This window comes from Sinohyriopsis cumingii, chromosome 2 (genome assembly GCF_028554795.1).
Source record: "Sinohyriopsis cumingii isolate HCF-2022 chromosome 2, ASM2855479v2, whole genome shotgun sequence".
NCBI lineage: Eukaryota > Metazoa > Mollusca > Bivalvia > Unionida > Unionidae > Sinohyriopsis > Sinohyriopsis cumingii.
This window is the reverse complement of record NC_142962.1, coordinates 135,299,023-135,315,251: the sequence shown is the minus strand read 5'-3', so window position 1 is coordinate 135,315,251 and position 16,229 is coordinate 135,299,023. Positions and strand designations below refer to the sequence as shown.

Here is a 16,229-nt window from a genome sequence, read left to right as displayed (position 1 = left end):
GTATAAAACAAGCAATCAAATATTACGTGAAATTAAACTTGCTTACCTTGTTGATGTTCTCTTTCAGAACATACGCTTCCGAGCATTAAAACCTGTCTTTCTTTTACAAGACGGTCTCCTGGTCCTTTTCTTGTTTAACAAGGAGAGCAATATTGTCTTTAGGCCTCCTCCGAAGTATAGACTCCTCTTTCAGGAAATTTCAGACTTATGAATTTTGACTAAGGTCGTCACTTTAAAGTCTGATTGCTTCTAAAGTGTACGCCTTAATTTATTCTGCCCAATCGTAGGCAGCGGTCCCTAATTTTTCCCAAAGAAATAATTTCTTTCATCAGGTTTAGACAGGTCGGAATCTGTGAACGACGGTGCGTAACTATTTCCCTTTGAAAATGATAAGTGGACATAGGTTCCTACCAAGCGGTTAGGGTTGGTAGCTCAAATGTTTACTTTGTAAGGGCCGTGTTAAGATAGCCAGGTGAATTTCACTTAGTTGGAATGCTGCCCCTTTGAAGTTTACACGGACATGGGCGGAGATGAACGAAGAAAGGTCGAAGTGATCCCTCATAAACACTTTTCTGGCTTAAACGCGATAAAATGTTAATGACCAACACATTCAACTTTAAAGTTCACTGCAATTCAAACTTCGACACTTCACAGTGTTATTTTCCATTTAATTCATAATACTATAAATTCCTCTTAAAGTTTCATTTCATAACTTATAGAACTAAATTATTTGTAAATTGTACAAAACTTGACGGTGTTGCTACATTAAGCTCATTACTTTCAAACCACAGAATCGTAACAATGTTTTATTTTGAAATTTTACAATAGTCTTATATGTATCTCATTTCCGCTGTTTACACTTTCTTGAGACGGTACCTTATCGAAACCTGCTTTGGACGGCATTCAGTATGTATAATTGTGTAAACATTGGTCAAAACAAAATTCTACGAAATACTATTGATAAATATATGTAAGTAACGACATATCTGTTATATTTCTTTAATAACATTAATAAATTTGATTTGACATGATGTTCTTATTTCTTAGTCAGCCAAATTTTAGATTTTCATATTTTCATTTGCCAGGATTTCATATAAGTAGGCAATACATAGTATTCGATTGTACCATGATAATCAGTGGCGTAACTACCTTAGTAGCAGGTACAGCCGTGCTGTGGGGCCCGGAAGTGTTTTGGGTACGGCCCAACCAGAAAAAAAATCATTTAAAGTGACAGTAAGGGGGGAGGGGGGATGGCGGTGCAAAAAGTTGTATGTGTGGTCCGTGGTGAGATAGCTACGCCACTGATGATAATGTAACAATATTATTCATTTACCAAATAATATTGATAAGAAAATCTTATTTCTAGGTGTGCATGAAATTGTGATGCATTGTGAAAGTCTTATTTTATGAAGTTTGTGCTATCCTAATGAATTAAAATCATTATCGCTTTATATAGATGACATTGATAATATGCAAATAATAGACTAAACTGCACACATCCACATACACACACACCATAATATATATATATATATATATATATATATATATATATATATATATATATATATATATATATATATATATATATATATATATATATATATATATATATATATATTGGCTAACGCCCAGTGATATATTATCAAGTCATAGTTATCATCTCTGTGAAGTTTATGATAAAACAAATATTCAATGCTAGTAAAATCAAACAAATAAATTGCTTTTTTTCCATTCCCTATCTCCAAGCAGATTTTGACTAAGGTGAAAAATGTTAGATTACATTTTTCCGAAGTATTTGTTCAGAAATGCATAGTCAAAATAGGAAAATAATGCGGCATCATCTGGTAAATGTCCCAAAGGTAAATAAAGGGCATTTATGCAAGTAGAACTTCTAGGAAGCACACTTCCATCATCAAAAAATTCAATCTTTAGTATCCTAAAACTGGTATCTCTGCAGATGCCGTCACAAACTGTAATATTTTCTCCAGTGTAACTTTGGCTTTCTCCGTTCCTCTTCTACCACCTATAAAAAGCAATAGAATTATATATATATATATATATATATATATATATATATATATATATATATATATATATATATATATATATATATATATATATATATATATTCAAATATATGATCTTAAACCAAGTGACAGAAAAACGCCAAAACCAACAAGTTTTGTAAACAACTAATTTACTTCCCTAGAATACGAAATGAAAATTTAAGAAAGAAAACTTGCAGTATAGTGAAATGGATGCCAAATAGTCATAAATGTTTTATCACAAGGCCAAAGATGTAGACTAATCGGAGTGAATTCCAGTTTTGAATGTGCTGATGTACCAATAGCCGCTCGCTGATACTGAATGCCGTTCACAGTGCGGTGAATACAAAAATAAGGGATGGTGGTTGCGTGCTGAAGAGTGATTCTTCTAGCATTCTGTTCAGGAGTAGGTTTCATACAATAAACATAACAGCAAGTTTGTTATTTAATAAAATTAAAATGTTGTTTTCATGTGTTAATGCCGAATATATTTCATGTGAAACAAAAAGCAATATATTTTATATTTGAACATGTGAAGCTCGCTGAAATGGAAATGTCACGTTTTTTATACTACACAATGAGATATAACCGGTATTAACATAGAAAAGGATATATATATATATATATATATATATATATATATATATATATATATATATATATATATATATATATATATATATATATATCTGTGTTTGTGTGTGTGTTTATCGTTTATGTCGGATGCGGGAGGTCGTGGGTTCGATCCCCGGCCGAGTCATACCAAAGGCTTACAAAAACGGTACTAACACCTTCCTCGCTTGGCGCTCAGCATTAAGAAGTTAGTGTTAGGATTGGTCGGCCCGGTGTCAGGATAATGTGACTGGGTGGGACATCATACTACATGTCTGCGGCATGATGCCCCAGTGCTAGACATCACTATAAACTGCCACACTGCAGACATCGTAGCGATATGACTGAAAAATTGTTAAAGCTACGTTAAAAATCCAAATCACATCACATCACATCGTTTATGCAAACCTAGCTAGCTGCCACAAAGAAGGACTGAACATATTGTTTTACAATAAGTCGTAGAAATGTGAATGTAAAAGAAGAAAATGTCCACCTCTCTTTAGAGGCTATATAAACCTTTCGCATCGAACGTCTCTCAAAATGTGTATATATTGGAGTCCTAGTAATCATGCTAATCTAACACAACATAGGTACAACGGACTGAACACAGATACAATTTAGATAGTATGGAGTAATTCAGGAGTAAACATGTAATATCATTATATTAATAATAATCTTTTAAGAAACTAGTTCAATTATAACCATGGCACAAACGAAAAACATTTACCACATATTTCATTTTGATAAATGTATATCTATAATCTATGAAATCAGAACTACCTCTTTCTTGTTATCTTTACAGATGTTATATATTTACCTGAAACTTCTTTAAGGTATGCTATGAATTTTTTATATGTACCATCCTCCTTCAATCTTCTGTTAGATCCGATATCTGAGAAACTGGTTTTAGGACATGGATGAATTTTCTCTGTGTCAGAGTTGACCTTGCAGAAGGCCTGAAGAGATATTTAATACACGGCTTTCGGCGCATTAACTGAAAAGTAACATTTCAATACATAAAAAAGTTGTAACTGACCCAAACTGTTTCATTGGCAAGGTTGCAATAACAAAATGGACTTTGTACCATAACTTCTATTTGCACATAAGACTTTAATATCAGTTTGATTCTTATCTAGTTATGAGCATCTTCAGTTTACTTCTCAAGAATTGGAAAATATGATGGGTACTAAATTTAGAAAGCTTGATGAGATTAGCTGATATTCACATAATCTAATACATGATCAACTTATGCTTTTAAAATAACCTTAACAATGTTTACAATCCTTGTTTAATAAACAAGCTATATTGTATATTGTGGTCCCAAAATCACTGCCAAGATTTTTAGTGTATAATAATAACAGGTTACAAGAGATTTATAGGTCCGGGTTACAGCTGCAGGTTTGGGAAAGTTTAGATACTCATTTGTGTTTACATCAACAAAACCAAGCCGATTTAAGCCATCTCTAAATTGTGCCTGGACTGGTGTTAAGTTTTGGGACAGGAGCGTTTCCAATTCTTCTTCTGTTAGGAAACATGGTTGAGGCCCGTTCTGCATCAATGACAAACCTAAAAATATTGTTAACAAGAATAGAATGGGTACTTTAGAAAGTACCAAATATGACGCGCGTGTGATATTAAATGAAAGATATATTTAAAACAAATGAATCATTTTTCTGTTTCACGCTTATTAACTCCAAAAACGAGGCAAAGCCTGTTAAGCAAGAAATGTGGGTCATCGCAATCACATCTTACTAGGTGTTGAAATACGCGTGACACATGAGTGCACGCCAAAAATAGCAATGTATTGACCATGCCTGCAACAATGTCGTGCAAACTGAAACTGAGGTATAGGACTTAAAGAATGTCAGAAATATTTTTGCTAAAACAGTTAGGATCGCTTTTTATGTCAAAAGAGAGAGAGAGAGAGAGAGAGAGAGTATACTTTCGTTCAATAACAGAATGAAAGACCTATACCATTAATTTACGCGACAAACGATTTGCTTTATCGATTGCTTACCAAATTGAAGACCAAAGCTATTTACCACAAAAATTAACATGAAAGCATATTGTGCTCTGCCTAATTTTCACATCGCAAATATGTTGTCCATTGATAGCCGAATTATGACCAGCATAGTAAAAATTAAATCTACAGCAAGTAACGAAAATATAACACTTACCACAAACTAGTCCTGCACCAAAATAGTATTTCCTTTCAAGTCCACCGGAGTCATTTTTCAGTGTGTATGCACCCTCCTCAGTCATTTCAAAAAGTCTACATTCTTCTTTTATTATCTCCTGCATCATATGAGTGAGGAACTCCTTCCTTGGTCCCCCTTGGTCGGAAGCCTCTTCTCCATAAAATGTCACCTCAAGGGGTACCAGAAGGTTGGGCGCTTCCAGGATCTCCTCCATTCCTGTTGCAAACATATTCATCCGCGACACATAGATGGATTGGGTTTCACCCTCCAGCGGTTGTGTTAATGATGTTTGGTCTAATTGTCTTCCAGTCATTACAGGTTTTTGAAAATAGCGCAAGACAGTTACTGGGTCATGAATGTCCTTGCTGTGGCAACAAAAAGGAGGATGTCAAGGTACTTAAATTACTGAATTCAGGTGGAATTTTGTAAACTAAGAAGGCGTCAATATATACTGAAACAAGAGAAAAGAAAAGCAACGGAGTCTAAGAATCTTAAAATTTGTCAGTTGTATCTAACTTTCCTAATTCAAAGGGCAAACACTCATTCATGTGCATGTGGCAGTGAGAAATAAAGATATCCACTGTAAACATGTAATTGAAGCCAAGCTATATACATGAATTAATATATTTTACTTGGATAACAAAGCAGAAGATATCCAATAAGATTAACTAGTTAATAGATATATTAGCAATCGGTGCTTATCGGCGTGCGTGTGTTTGTGTTAAACCAGTCTTTAATATTAAGAAAATAGTTACCTTTTTGCAGATGGAAACATAAACAGGTCACTTGTCACAAAAATACATAGACCAGCATGTAAAATGAACTAATTAGAGTTAGCTGCATCTTATTATGCGTTATTATGACTCATCTAGACAAAAGAATTTCCACTATCTCATATAAAGTAGTGTATCGCTGAAAAGGCACAGATTGGCCTCAAGAAGGAAATTTAGTTTTTCATATACTTTGATCAAAGACTATTGATCGATTTTTTTTCTAAGCATGAATGCATACAGCAACCATACAACATGGCATCTCATAATTGGATCTTTCCGAAAAATATTTTTTAAAACATCTTACACTTCTTCCAAAATCACAGCCATGTTGTCAACTAAACAAGAAGACCTGTAATTTGTCATTACAGTATGATGCAGATCACCAATGTTGGGATGTCCGGTTACATCATTATGAGGTTCAGTGTTTCTTGATCCAGCACCATGCTCTTCACTGGTACGTTGTACTATTGCTACTATACCAGCATGCTCGCTGGTCCCTGAGTTGGGAAACATGGCCACGACATTATCCTGTTGTCTGATAGTTGGAACTGTGGGTACATTACTGTACATTGCACCAGTGTTGAGAGGTGGGTCTACAGTACTGGTGTTGTTGTGTGTTGTTACAACACTAGGCTGCTCACTAACGTTAGCTGGATCATCGCTGAAAACACATAAATATATTTACAACATTTGACAAATCAGATGCTTATAGATCGATTCAGATTTATGTCGTCCTGTAAGTTTCATAACAAGCATATGCATTCTACAAGACATACATTTTAGATAAGAACTGTACTGTAATAGTTGAAATATATGTAGGACACAACTGGAATGACTATAATGTGGCATATTTATTAATCAAGGATGATTAAATTCCATCATCAGACTCTGTAACATGCAAGAGGATTGACAATGAAGCAAAACATCGCGTAAAAATCCACCAATAGGACATTTAGTTAGTTTACATGGGTAGACCAGTGGACTGAGTAAAGGGGACAATGTATAACGCATGATCAATCTGCACTGGAGCCTCGCTTTCTTTTTCATTAAAGTGATGCTCTATTGTGATGTTTAGTGGATTCCATACATTTATATGCAGTCTACTTCCAGTAAATCACATATCAAGTTTGCAGGAACTGTACGAATGTAAATCATGTATCAGTTGTACATGCAACTATACCATATTCTACACAAATATGAATCATTTATCAAATGTACAGGGAGTTAGTTACACACTCTACACAAATATGAATCATTTAAGGCAAATAATCAAGTATTGAAGGATGGACAGAAGACCGTCACACAAATTGTCTAGTCCTGAGTCAAGTAGATCTAAAACCTACGTTCAAAAACATACAACTTACTTGAACATTTCAATACAATCTGCATCTTCTCCTGATTTCTGAAAATCATAAAAAATATGTGGGTACGTTTTTAGCAATAACACTCTCAATCCCCAACATTACGTAAATACTCTGCACACATGATACCATCGCATAAATTTAGTGATCTAAACAACAGGCACTTTCTAACCAAACGAAATGCATACCTTTTGATTCTGTCTAGGTATCAGTAAAGTTTGTAAAAAAAAATACTCTCAGCAGAAAAGCAAAGCAAAACTTTATTTACACAGCACTTCATCTTCGCTAGCCAAGCTTCCGATATGAAAATCCTACCTACACCTTGGCGGATCGAACATATATACTGGCGCTTTGTCCTAGCGACATCCAATGGATTTCCTGAACTGCCTTCCATCGTACATAATGCCAAGTAACCAATAGCGTGGTGCATTCTACATTGGCCGAAAATAATGGAGGCAATTGACCTAAAAGGATACTTTGGATGTTTAACCTCGAAAGTATGACTATGTACCAGAGAGAAGCAATTACAGGTGTATTTGAGAGAAAGGAAATTGTGCAAACACGGACTGGGACTAGAAAATTGCTTACTTATCAGTCCATTCTAGGTGTGTGCTCCCCTTGTCCCAATCATGTAGGAACAGTGTTCACATTTGAACAACTTAATTTGATTGGATGCGGTGGCTTTCCGTTGCATCCAGTGAAATTCATAGACATGAAACACAGAAATATCTGCCCGATACGCTGAGGCGGTGATAGGTTATCATATCGGAACCTTGCCATGCGAAGATGACAGCCCTTAGAAATTGCACTTTTGTCTAATATACATGAATTGTATATAAACGGAGGTAACATACTGTTGGATTAATGTTAAAGCTTTAACATGAGCAAAATACCTGACATAATTAATTGATATTCAGAGTACCTTACCTGACAAGTTTGCATGTGTTCTCTCGTTATAGGTACCATGCTTGAACAAGACAAACACATATGCGACCTGTACCGAACTCCCTAATGTCTTCTGCACTGCATCTTCCGTGACTTACTGTGGTTAAAACTTTTTTGGAGTTGCTTTTAAGCGTTAACAGCTCAAAACCACCACTGATCTAAAACCGGAAAAGAGCTGGAAAACAGATAATAAATATTACATTTTTTATTTTCGAGTACGGATAACAGTTTTATATCAATGTTCACTTTTAAACTGAATTTTAAGACAATTATGTAACGTGTTTGTTTGGCGTTAGTATTCCAGGAATAAAGATATGGTTAAATTTATTTAGAAGGTTGGTTCAAGCTGGAAATGTTGAATGGATGATGTTGAGTACTGAGAGGAATCGTCATCGAGTCTTATATTTCATTAATTTCTTAAATATCATTCAATTATTTTTACTCAGATAATATTGTTTTGTGAACGTATCTAAAATTTGGTTTATACTTTTACTTGATTTTGACAAGTAAACCGTAGGACATAGCTTGTTCAACCAAATCTTACTTGCCCGCATCAACGTTAAGAAAATCACCTGGTCTTACAAGTACAGTATTAAAACTAATCGCAAAAAGGGATACAGTTAAGACTATGAATAAAATAGACAATATCTGCTGAATCTGTACATTTCAAATTTTACATAGTGTTTCTGAACTTTTATTTTGTGGAATATTCTAATTAAAAATGCAATAGGAGCTTAACGCATAATTTATGGACCAACAAATATTAGCTTCCACCACTCACACATAAGCTTGATGGTTTAGCAATAAGTACTTAATTGTTTGATTTACCAAGAAACAATATTCTAAGTAAACATTAGAGAAAAACATTTCCAGCCGGAATATTCTTTTCATGTTGAGGCTTGGAACAACTTGAAGATGGGACTTTGTACATGTTCGCATTGTTGAGAGGAAGTTAAGTTCTATGACTCAACAAATCTGTATATTGTGAAACAGAAATGCACACAGAGATACAATTTGAAAGAGACATTTGCATCAAGAAAAACAGTAGATATAACTCACATCAACAAGCGATGGTGTATCTTCTCTATTATGACTTCAACTGTAACTAGATGAGCAATCTAGAGGCGGAGACCGAGTTGCACAGTGCCTACCTGCTGTTGCTTTTTTTTTACAGTTCATTCTCTATAGATTTAGAACGTAACATACAAGCATTTATTCGCATGCACTTCACTCGTTTCCTTCATTCCAAAAATTTGCCGATCACCTTTCATTACTTTTTCTAAAACATAATTACCTTAGTATGGCCTGTCTCACTTGGTCATGCAAAGCATCAGCAGGAATAATAACTTTCTTTTCCCCAAGGCCATTTTTACGTAGGATTCTCCTTTCTTCCAGAGATGGAATAGTAGTAGAAGTATTGGAACTAAGACAAACAAAAGATCGAGTCATAGTGCAACCTAAAATAGAAATATGTATCACTGCATTTTACTTGTTTTGGTGACTAGAATCAGGACATAAAAATGAGCAATATTTCCTAAAACTTTATATAAGTTTATGTTGCATGAGTGAAGCAGCTAGGTATGTGTTTGTGAGACATGGATGCCCACACGTTTCCTGTTGAACAAAAATTCAAGTAAGAAATAAATATGCATGTATTTATAAATCATACTTAGGTTTCATATTCTCTGTTGCAACTGTGTGTGAAAAAATGTGATAAATTCCATTTTGTAAATTTTAAATGTAGGCATTTCATCAAAATCGAACAACGTAAATTTGTGAATCGTCAAACACACTAACGAAAAGACATAGCAGAACAAAAACAACAACAACATAAGAGGGGAGAAACAAACACATAGTAACATTTGTGCATCGTAAGACATACACACATCACGCAGACAGTCAATACAATAGTTGGGGTACTTATTTTATATTCAAAATAATACTAGTACAGAATATTTAAAAAGAAACAAACACTGCCTTGTTCTAGTGGTTAACTTGAATGTTGAAGTGATGTGGTGCTGGTTTCACATCAAGACAATAAAGGCTATATATTGACTATATATATGGGATAACCTATTTGTGCGAGAGCATTTGTGTGTCTGTGTGTACACGTTCAATCTGATGCATTGTAAGAAATGTATTTTTCCATTCATAAGTGTTGTCTTGGGTGCTTAATATGGCAAAAAACAAAACAAAACAGAAATAAAACAACTATATAAAATAGTGATATATAGTGACAATGAAGGGTACCTTTTCTTCTCCCATCAATCCTGACCAAATTGTTATCAGTCCTACCAGTTCTTGACCTATATGGATTTAATATCTGTGCAAAACAAAAAGAACATGCGACAAGTCTAAATGTAGAGAAAAAAAGATGATGTGGGTTTTTCTCATATAACAAAAGATGATGCCTAGGTCATTATATTTTGGGGGAAATCAATAACATTTCATGATGATATTCGTTTACTCTTCTATTGAAAGAAGACCTATTTGATACACTAGGCTTCTATGAATGTTATAGGGCTTATGTGTATGGAAACACACTTTATGAATCATAACGTTTAATTAAAATTTAGCGGATATTATATTTTTACACATTAGCTATAGGACATTAGCAAGTTACGGAAAGGCAAAACTATAAATTAGTCGGTGTCAATAGTTTCATTGTTTTTCGCATAGCAATTAATTCAGTTTAGTGGCTGTTGAATCCACTAAACTTAATTAAATTGATTAAATGGGACAGTTGCATAAAATTAAGTTAAAATTCAATTTTAAAATCTTCGTGGCATCAACAACTCAGGATGACAGACAGAAAGACGAAACACCGTGATGACAATTATGTAGCTCATGGAATTAAACAGTGCAAAAAGGAGACGTTTGTTGAAATTATATACCATTGTTCTACTAAACAAGCGTCTGTGTTCCTCCGATACTGATGAAGATGATGTCTGACTCGCAGATGAACCAGTTGCAGAGGATGTAAGCGATGATGAGGTTGAGGAAATCTGGTTCGCGACCCTCCTCAAGATAGATATGGCATCATCAAGGTTTGTACTCATGTCTGAATTAAGAACAAAATTGGTAATAGTTATGGAACGCCATAAACAGTAGTTGCGTGCAAGCTGCTTGTATGAATCGTTTTCTGTTCTGTAATTTCAATGAATTGGTTGTCACAATGAGGAATACGTGTGTGTGTGTGTGTGTGTGTGTGTGTGTGTGTGTGTGTGTGTGTGTATGCATGTGTGTATGAATGTATGTATGTTTAAATTTGCATTGTTTGCTTGCTAGTTTTGTTGTAAAATTTTTATTTCACTTTATACTATTGTCATGTAATATTGTATGTTGGACTTAACCCTGTAAAAATTCAAGTTCATTTTATATTCGACTTTAATTACTGATTTTATTTTAAAGACTGTGAACAAGTAATATATGGCTAAAATATTCTCTTTGTGTATGGGGTTGATATTAAAATCACTATCAATAGAAGTAGACATGTTTATTTGGGTCTGGGTCTAGTTTATTGGAAATTCCCCATAAATTGCCAGGTTTTCCTGTTGTTTGCTACATTTTGTATTATAATTTTAGAAATAGTTATACATAATTACAACTAAGATTTTATTTTGTAAACATTAGAAACCTTCTGTAAGGGTTTGTATGACAAAAAGCTAATTGTGACCGGAGGTCAAGTAGTGGACTATATAATATTGTCACTGCAAAAATTATTCATTTGTGATTTAAAATCTTAGCAGAATTATTCTGTATTATTGTTGTGACCAGTAGTTCATATGAGCTGGAATTTTAGTTATTCCAATTATTTCTTCCCTGGAAATACAAACGTGCTCTGATAACATTCTTGGAAATAGAGACTTGGATTTATAGTGAAATACAAAAAAAGGATATAATCTCGGATTGTATTATTGTAATCCAACGAAAGACTTGACAAAACAACACTTTACATGCCATCGCAGGCTCATCAACCCTTTCAGCGTTGGATTTAATTTGGATTTCCACTATAGTTTATTCATACCTCTTATCATCGGAACTTTTGTCTGCAATTCCATGATTATTTTGGGATTTAATTCGCAATACCATAATTTATTTCCCTTTATTTTCACTTTGTAATCAAGGGAAATAAAATCTTTGTTGACTTTTTCACAGTCTGTTGCTTCTCACACTTTTCTATTACATATTTAAAACGACAGAGTCGTAATAATGAATGTATGTATGTATGTATGTATGTATGTATGTATGTATGTATGTGTGTGTGTGTGTGTGTGTGTGTGTGTGTGTGTGTGTGCGCGCGCGCGCGTGCGTGCGTGCGTGCGCGTGCGTGCGTATATGTGTGTGTGTGTGTAACGTCATGTCTATCAACTCGGATAGTAAATACGTAGAATAGTGTAGAAAAAGTGTCAAAAACGGAGTGCTCATGGCTAGAAACGTGAGGTCTTGGAAGTGGGGAATCTGTAGGTAACTGAGTTACTGTAGTGAACAAAATGGCATCGACTGTATGTGTGTGTGTGTGTGTGTCTGTGTGTGTGTAGCGTCGTGTCTATCAAATCGGATAGTAAATACGTAGAGTAGTGTAGAAAAAGTGTCAAAAACGAAGTACACATGGCTAGAAACGTGAGGTCTTGGAAGTGGGGAATCTGTAGGTAACTCTGAGTTACTGTAGTGAACAAAATGGCATCGACTTTTCGACGATTGAGGAGACCAGTATATAAATGCTTTACATTATGAATAAAGCTCCTGAAGACAGTTACACAAAGGTACATATGAACTATCTTGTGTAAATGCTGTCTAACCCTAAGGCATAATGTAATGATGCGGACAAGTTGTAGCGTTGTCTGATACAATGCACAGAGTAAAGGCATCGGCGACTTTTGATTTGTTTTACTAAGATTCTTCCTATAAAACATGTTAGTCGGGTCTGGATGCTGAAATTATGCATAATTAGACGTGGACACGAAGGATTTAAACTTTATAAGAAAGATTGTTGGTCAACTGCATACAGTAAATCGCATACATAAGAAAGTCGGGAATATTATCCTTCAGTTAGTAATGAAAGTTTAATTCCTAGCCCTGTTAATTATATTTTTCTTATTTATTAAATTATGGCAAATTGTTCCTTGTAAACAAGTTGGTATTGAAAGAAATCAACACACTCTACATGTATGTATGTATGTATGTATGTACAACACATATACAAATAATGACAAGAATGCTGAATAAAGACAGATGATCCTTACAAAACTAGTTTGACTTTATCGTGCAACATCATTACTTAATGGATACTGCCCTGCTGAATTACTACTGATCGGAAGAAAATTACTTTTTTTTGGGGGGGGGGCGGGGGGGCACCAGACAGATGCCCCCCCCCCCCACTTAACCAAAGAGGAAATTGTTTATGTGTTTGTGTTTCCCCCCATAGATGTGTTGTATCTGTTATTGTTTTTGAAGGAATTTAAACTTTAAAGTCAAAGTTTGAATTTAGAAATTTTGATCAGGGTATTTCTAAAATGGCCCTAGTGTATCTATAAGGTTGTACGTCCGAATAAGGTTTCTGTCCCCTTTTCCGGATTTCCTCCCTTAGTTCTTTTTAAGTGATATTTGCTACAGATCCCCTATGTCCCATGAGTGCTATATGTTGGTGCTATTTGTTTTGTTTGTTATATTTGTTTACGTGTTGGGACTTAGCTCTAAATCAACTTTATAACCCAGTTGTTCTATTTCTCCCTTGATGGGATTTTTGTTTTGTTTTTGAATTTTGTCGAGAATGCGGTGTGTTACTCTATAAGTTTAAAACCTTAGTGGTTTGGGTGTGTGTTATATATACCGCTCTCGTATGTCAGAGATAAGTAACTGTGCTCGAGATCGGGTCCATACTTTATTTATTTGGTGTATTTCTCTCATCTCGAGCAGGTTATCTTGTAAACATTTATTAGCCAAAATTTCCGAGACATTTTTGATGAAAGTGTGGAAGGAAGCAAAGCAAGGTAGAAGAATAGTAAGTATTTAAAATTAGCATAGGAATTTTTTTTTTTATTATTTTTTTATAGAAAGGAAAGAGTGTTCTGGCAGGAGAGCGTCCATTAGTCTTTCCCAATTTTTATTATTTGTCCACATGATCTCATTGTGTCCACTATGTAATCCGTCACTGTATATAAAGTCTTTTTGTCAAAATTCCCGTCCAAGTATAGCAGATTTTGTGTCTTATATGTAGTTGTCTTTCTAATCTCGTCGATTACTTTTTGTCTTTTAGTTTGTCTTTGTTCACACTGTAGTATTGTATGTGTCTTACTGTAGTTATATTTTTTACACAGTGGGCATTTAGGCGATACTCTGGTCATACGCCTGTATTTTTAAAGATCCTAACTTAATCCAATTCCCCCATGCTAGTTTCCAATTTACGTATCTATTTTCCAACTCTACTTGGCTCATTACTTTTTCTGTTGCATTTTCCCTAATCCACCCGTATGTTTTTTCCTTTCATGTCTCTATATTTAATTAAAACTTCCCAAATTTCTCTCAATTTTCGCGGTGTTTCTAAAAGTCTACTTAATTTATTATTTGTATATATATCCTTTCTGTGTCTCATGAGCAAGCCAAACCAACATATGTATATGGCTTCCCATGCCATATCGGGAACTGCTTTTAAAATTTTAAATCTATTTATAAAATTACTAGCTACTTTGCCACCGGCACCAGAAAACTTGCACCAGAAAATGGCAAGATTTAAAGAAATTGAAGAAATCGGAAAACTATAGACATTTAATGCTCATGTCTGCCACAGTATCAGAGCTTGTCAGAGTGATTTTTTAAAAACCCTGATACTTGACTCTTGATGAAAGCAAATCAGCATCTATCAAGCAAACTTGATATTTCACACGTTTGGGAAGACTGTGAAACCCACATGAGAGACAGAACCATTTTAAATGTTAACATACGCAGAATTTGAGATGTAGCGTTAGCCTAATTCTAATTAGCTTTAAATATCACTCAACAGTTCTTGACAAAGAAATTAATCAGACATTCTACACTGGACTAGAACTGATTTACATCAACAGCTGGTTGATGTTATGCCCTCACAGGGTTTAAGATCAATGAGAAAAATAGTTTGAGAGCAATCGTGTTTCCGCAGCTTTTTACTGGTGTCTTGTAATTAATAAATAATTAGTATGCGTTTAATACAATTACGCCATATAGATTAAACTTATTAGTTCATATTATCATAAGGAAGCAAATATCCAGTAATGCGCTGTTATCCTTTTCACCATCCAGGTTAGTATGCAGAATAAAAGCCGTCTTTTGCCAACTGAGTCTAGTTCACCCTTCATTGATAAATGGTGCTCACCTGGAATATTCTGTTTCATGTATAACTTCGAACTAGTAATTGATAGCAGCCTATAACAAATCATAATTCCCCACCACATACTTTACCTCTTTCACACTGTACCTTACCTTCCCAGTTAATAATCGCCCTCATATTCTATATCCCATGGTTCATTCAATGATTCTACATTGCATTTATCTGGTAAATCACTAGACTCCATTAAAAATAAACTTCAAATCGACCTCAACAATATATCAGTTTGGTGTCATCAAAATAAAATGCATATTAACATCTCTAAAACGAAATGTATGACAATTGGAAAAAGGCAGCGTCTATCTACTAACATGGATTTACTTCTAACTCAAAATGGCTTAGACGTATCTATTGTCAAAAATCAGAAACTTCTTCGTATCTACATTGATCAACACCTCAGCTGGAATGCGCATATCGATCACCTATGTGCAATGGTAGTCAAAAGAAGAACTGTTAAAATTGCTTTCGAAATTTCTAGCTCCACAATCACTTGAAATTTATTTTTCGAGTTATATACTACCACTGATAGATTACGGCTGTACCATATGGAGAAACACATCAAATTATAATCTGTCCAGAATTGATAGACTCCAGAAAAGGGCAGCCCAAATAATACTGAAACTTTCTGTTATGACTCCCTCAAATGTTTTGTTTTCACGTATGAAATGGATACCTATACAAAAACATATTCTTTATTTTAAAGGAATCATGACATACAAGTCTTTCAACGGTCTTTCTCCAGATGATGTCTCTAACATAATTGAACTAAGATCATCGAATACTGAGCGTAATCTCCGATCGACGACTAACAACGATCTCCAGATTCCTCGGTCGAAAACCAAGCATTACAAAAGCTCATTTTTGTATCAGCACCTACTGTATGGAATTCCTTATCAATGAGGATATGTAATTCAACTTCCCTTGCTTCT

At 34.6% G+C, this 16,229-nt stretch overlaps 2 protein-coding genes across 4 annotated transcripts in view; both read right to left on the bottom strand.

The window, feature by feature from the left end:
• Positions 1–16,229, bottom strand: part of LOC149805892 (long-chain-fatty-acid--CoA ligase 1-like) — a 149,830-nt gene that overhangs the window by 126,225 nt on the left and 7,376 nt on the right. The gene's annotated exons all lie outside the window — the stretch shown is intronic.
• Positions 1,659–10,077, bottom strand: LOC149805893 (uncharacterized). 2 transcript variants are annotated; one of them, XM_089936939.1, is made up of 8 exons: positions 9,232–10,077; positions 7,920–8,112; positions 6,996–7,033; positions 5,936–6,292; positions 4,838–5,223; positions 4,093–4,226; positions 3,478–3,654; positions 1,659–2,026 (listed from the first exon to the last, which is right to left on the bottom strand). In XM_089936939.1, exons 2-7 carry the CDS (start codon positions 7,977–7,979, stop codon positions 3,529–3,531), a joined length of 1,101 nt encoding a protein of 366 aa, XP_089793065.1. In that variant the 5' UTR covers positions 7,980–8,112; positions 9,232–10,077; the 3' UTR covers positions 1,659–2,026; positions 3,478–3,528. The 2 variants fall into 2 exon arrangements, with proteins under 2 accessions (XP_089793065.1, XP_089793071.1); XM_089936945.1 differs by lacking the exons at positions 1,659–2,026; positions 4,093–4,226 and having other exon boundaries at positions 3,497–3,654.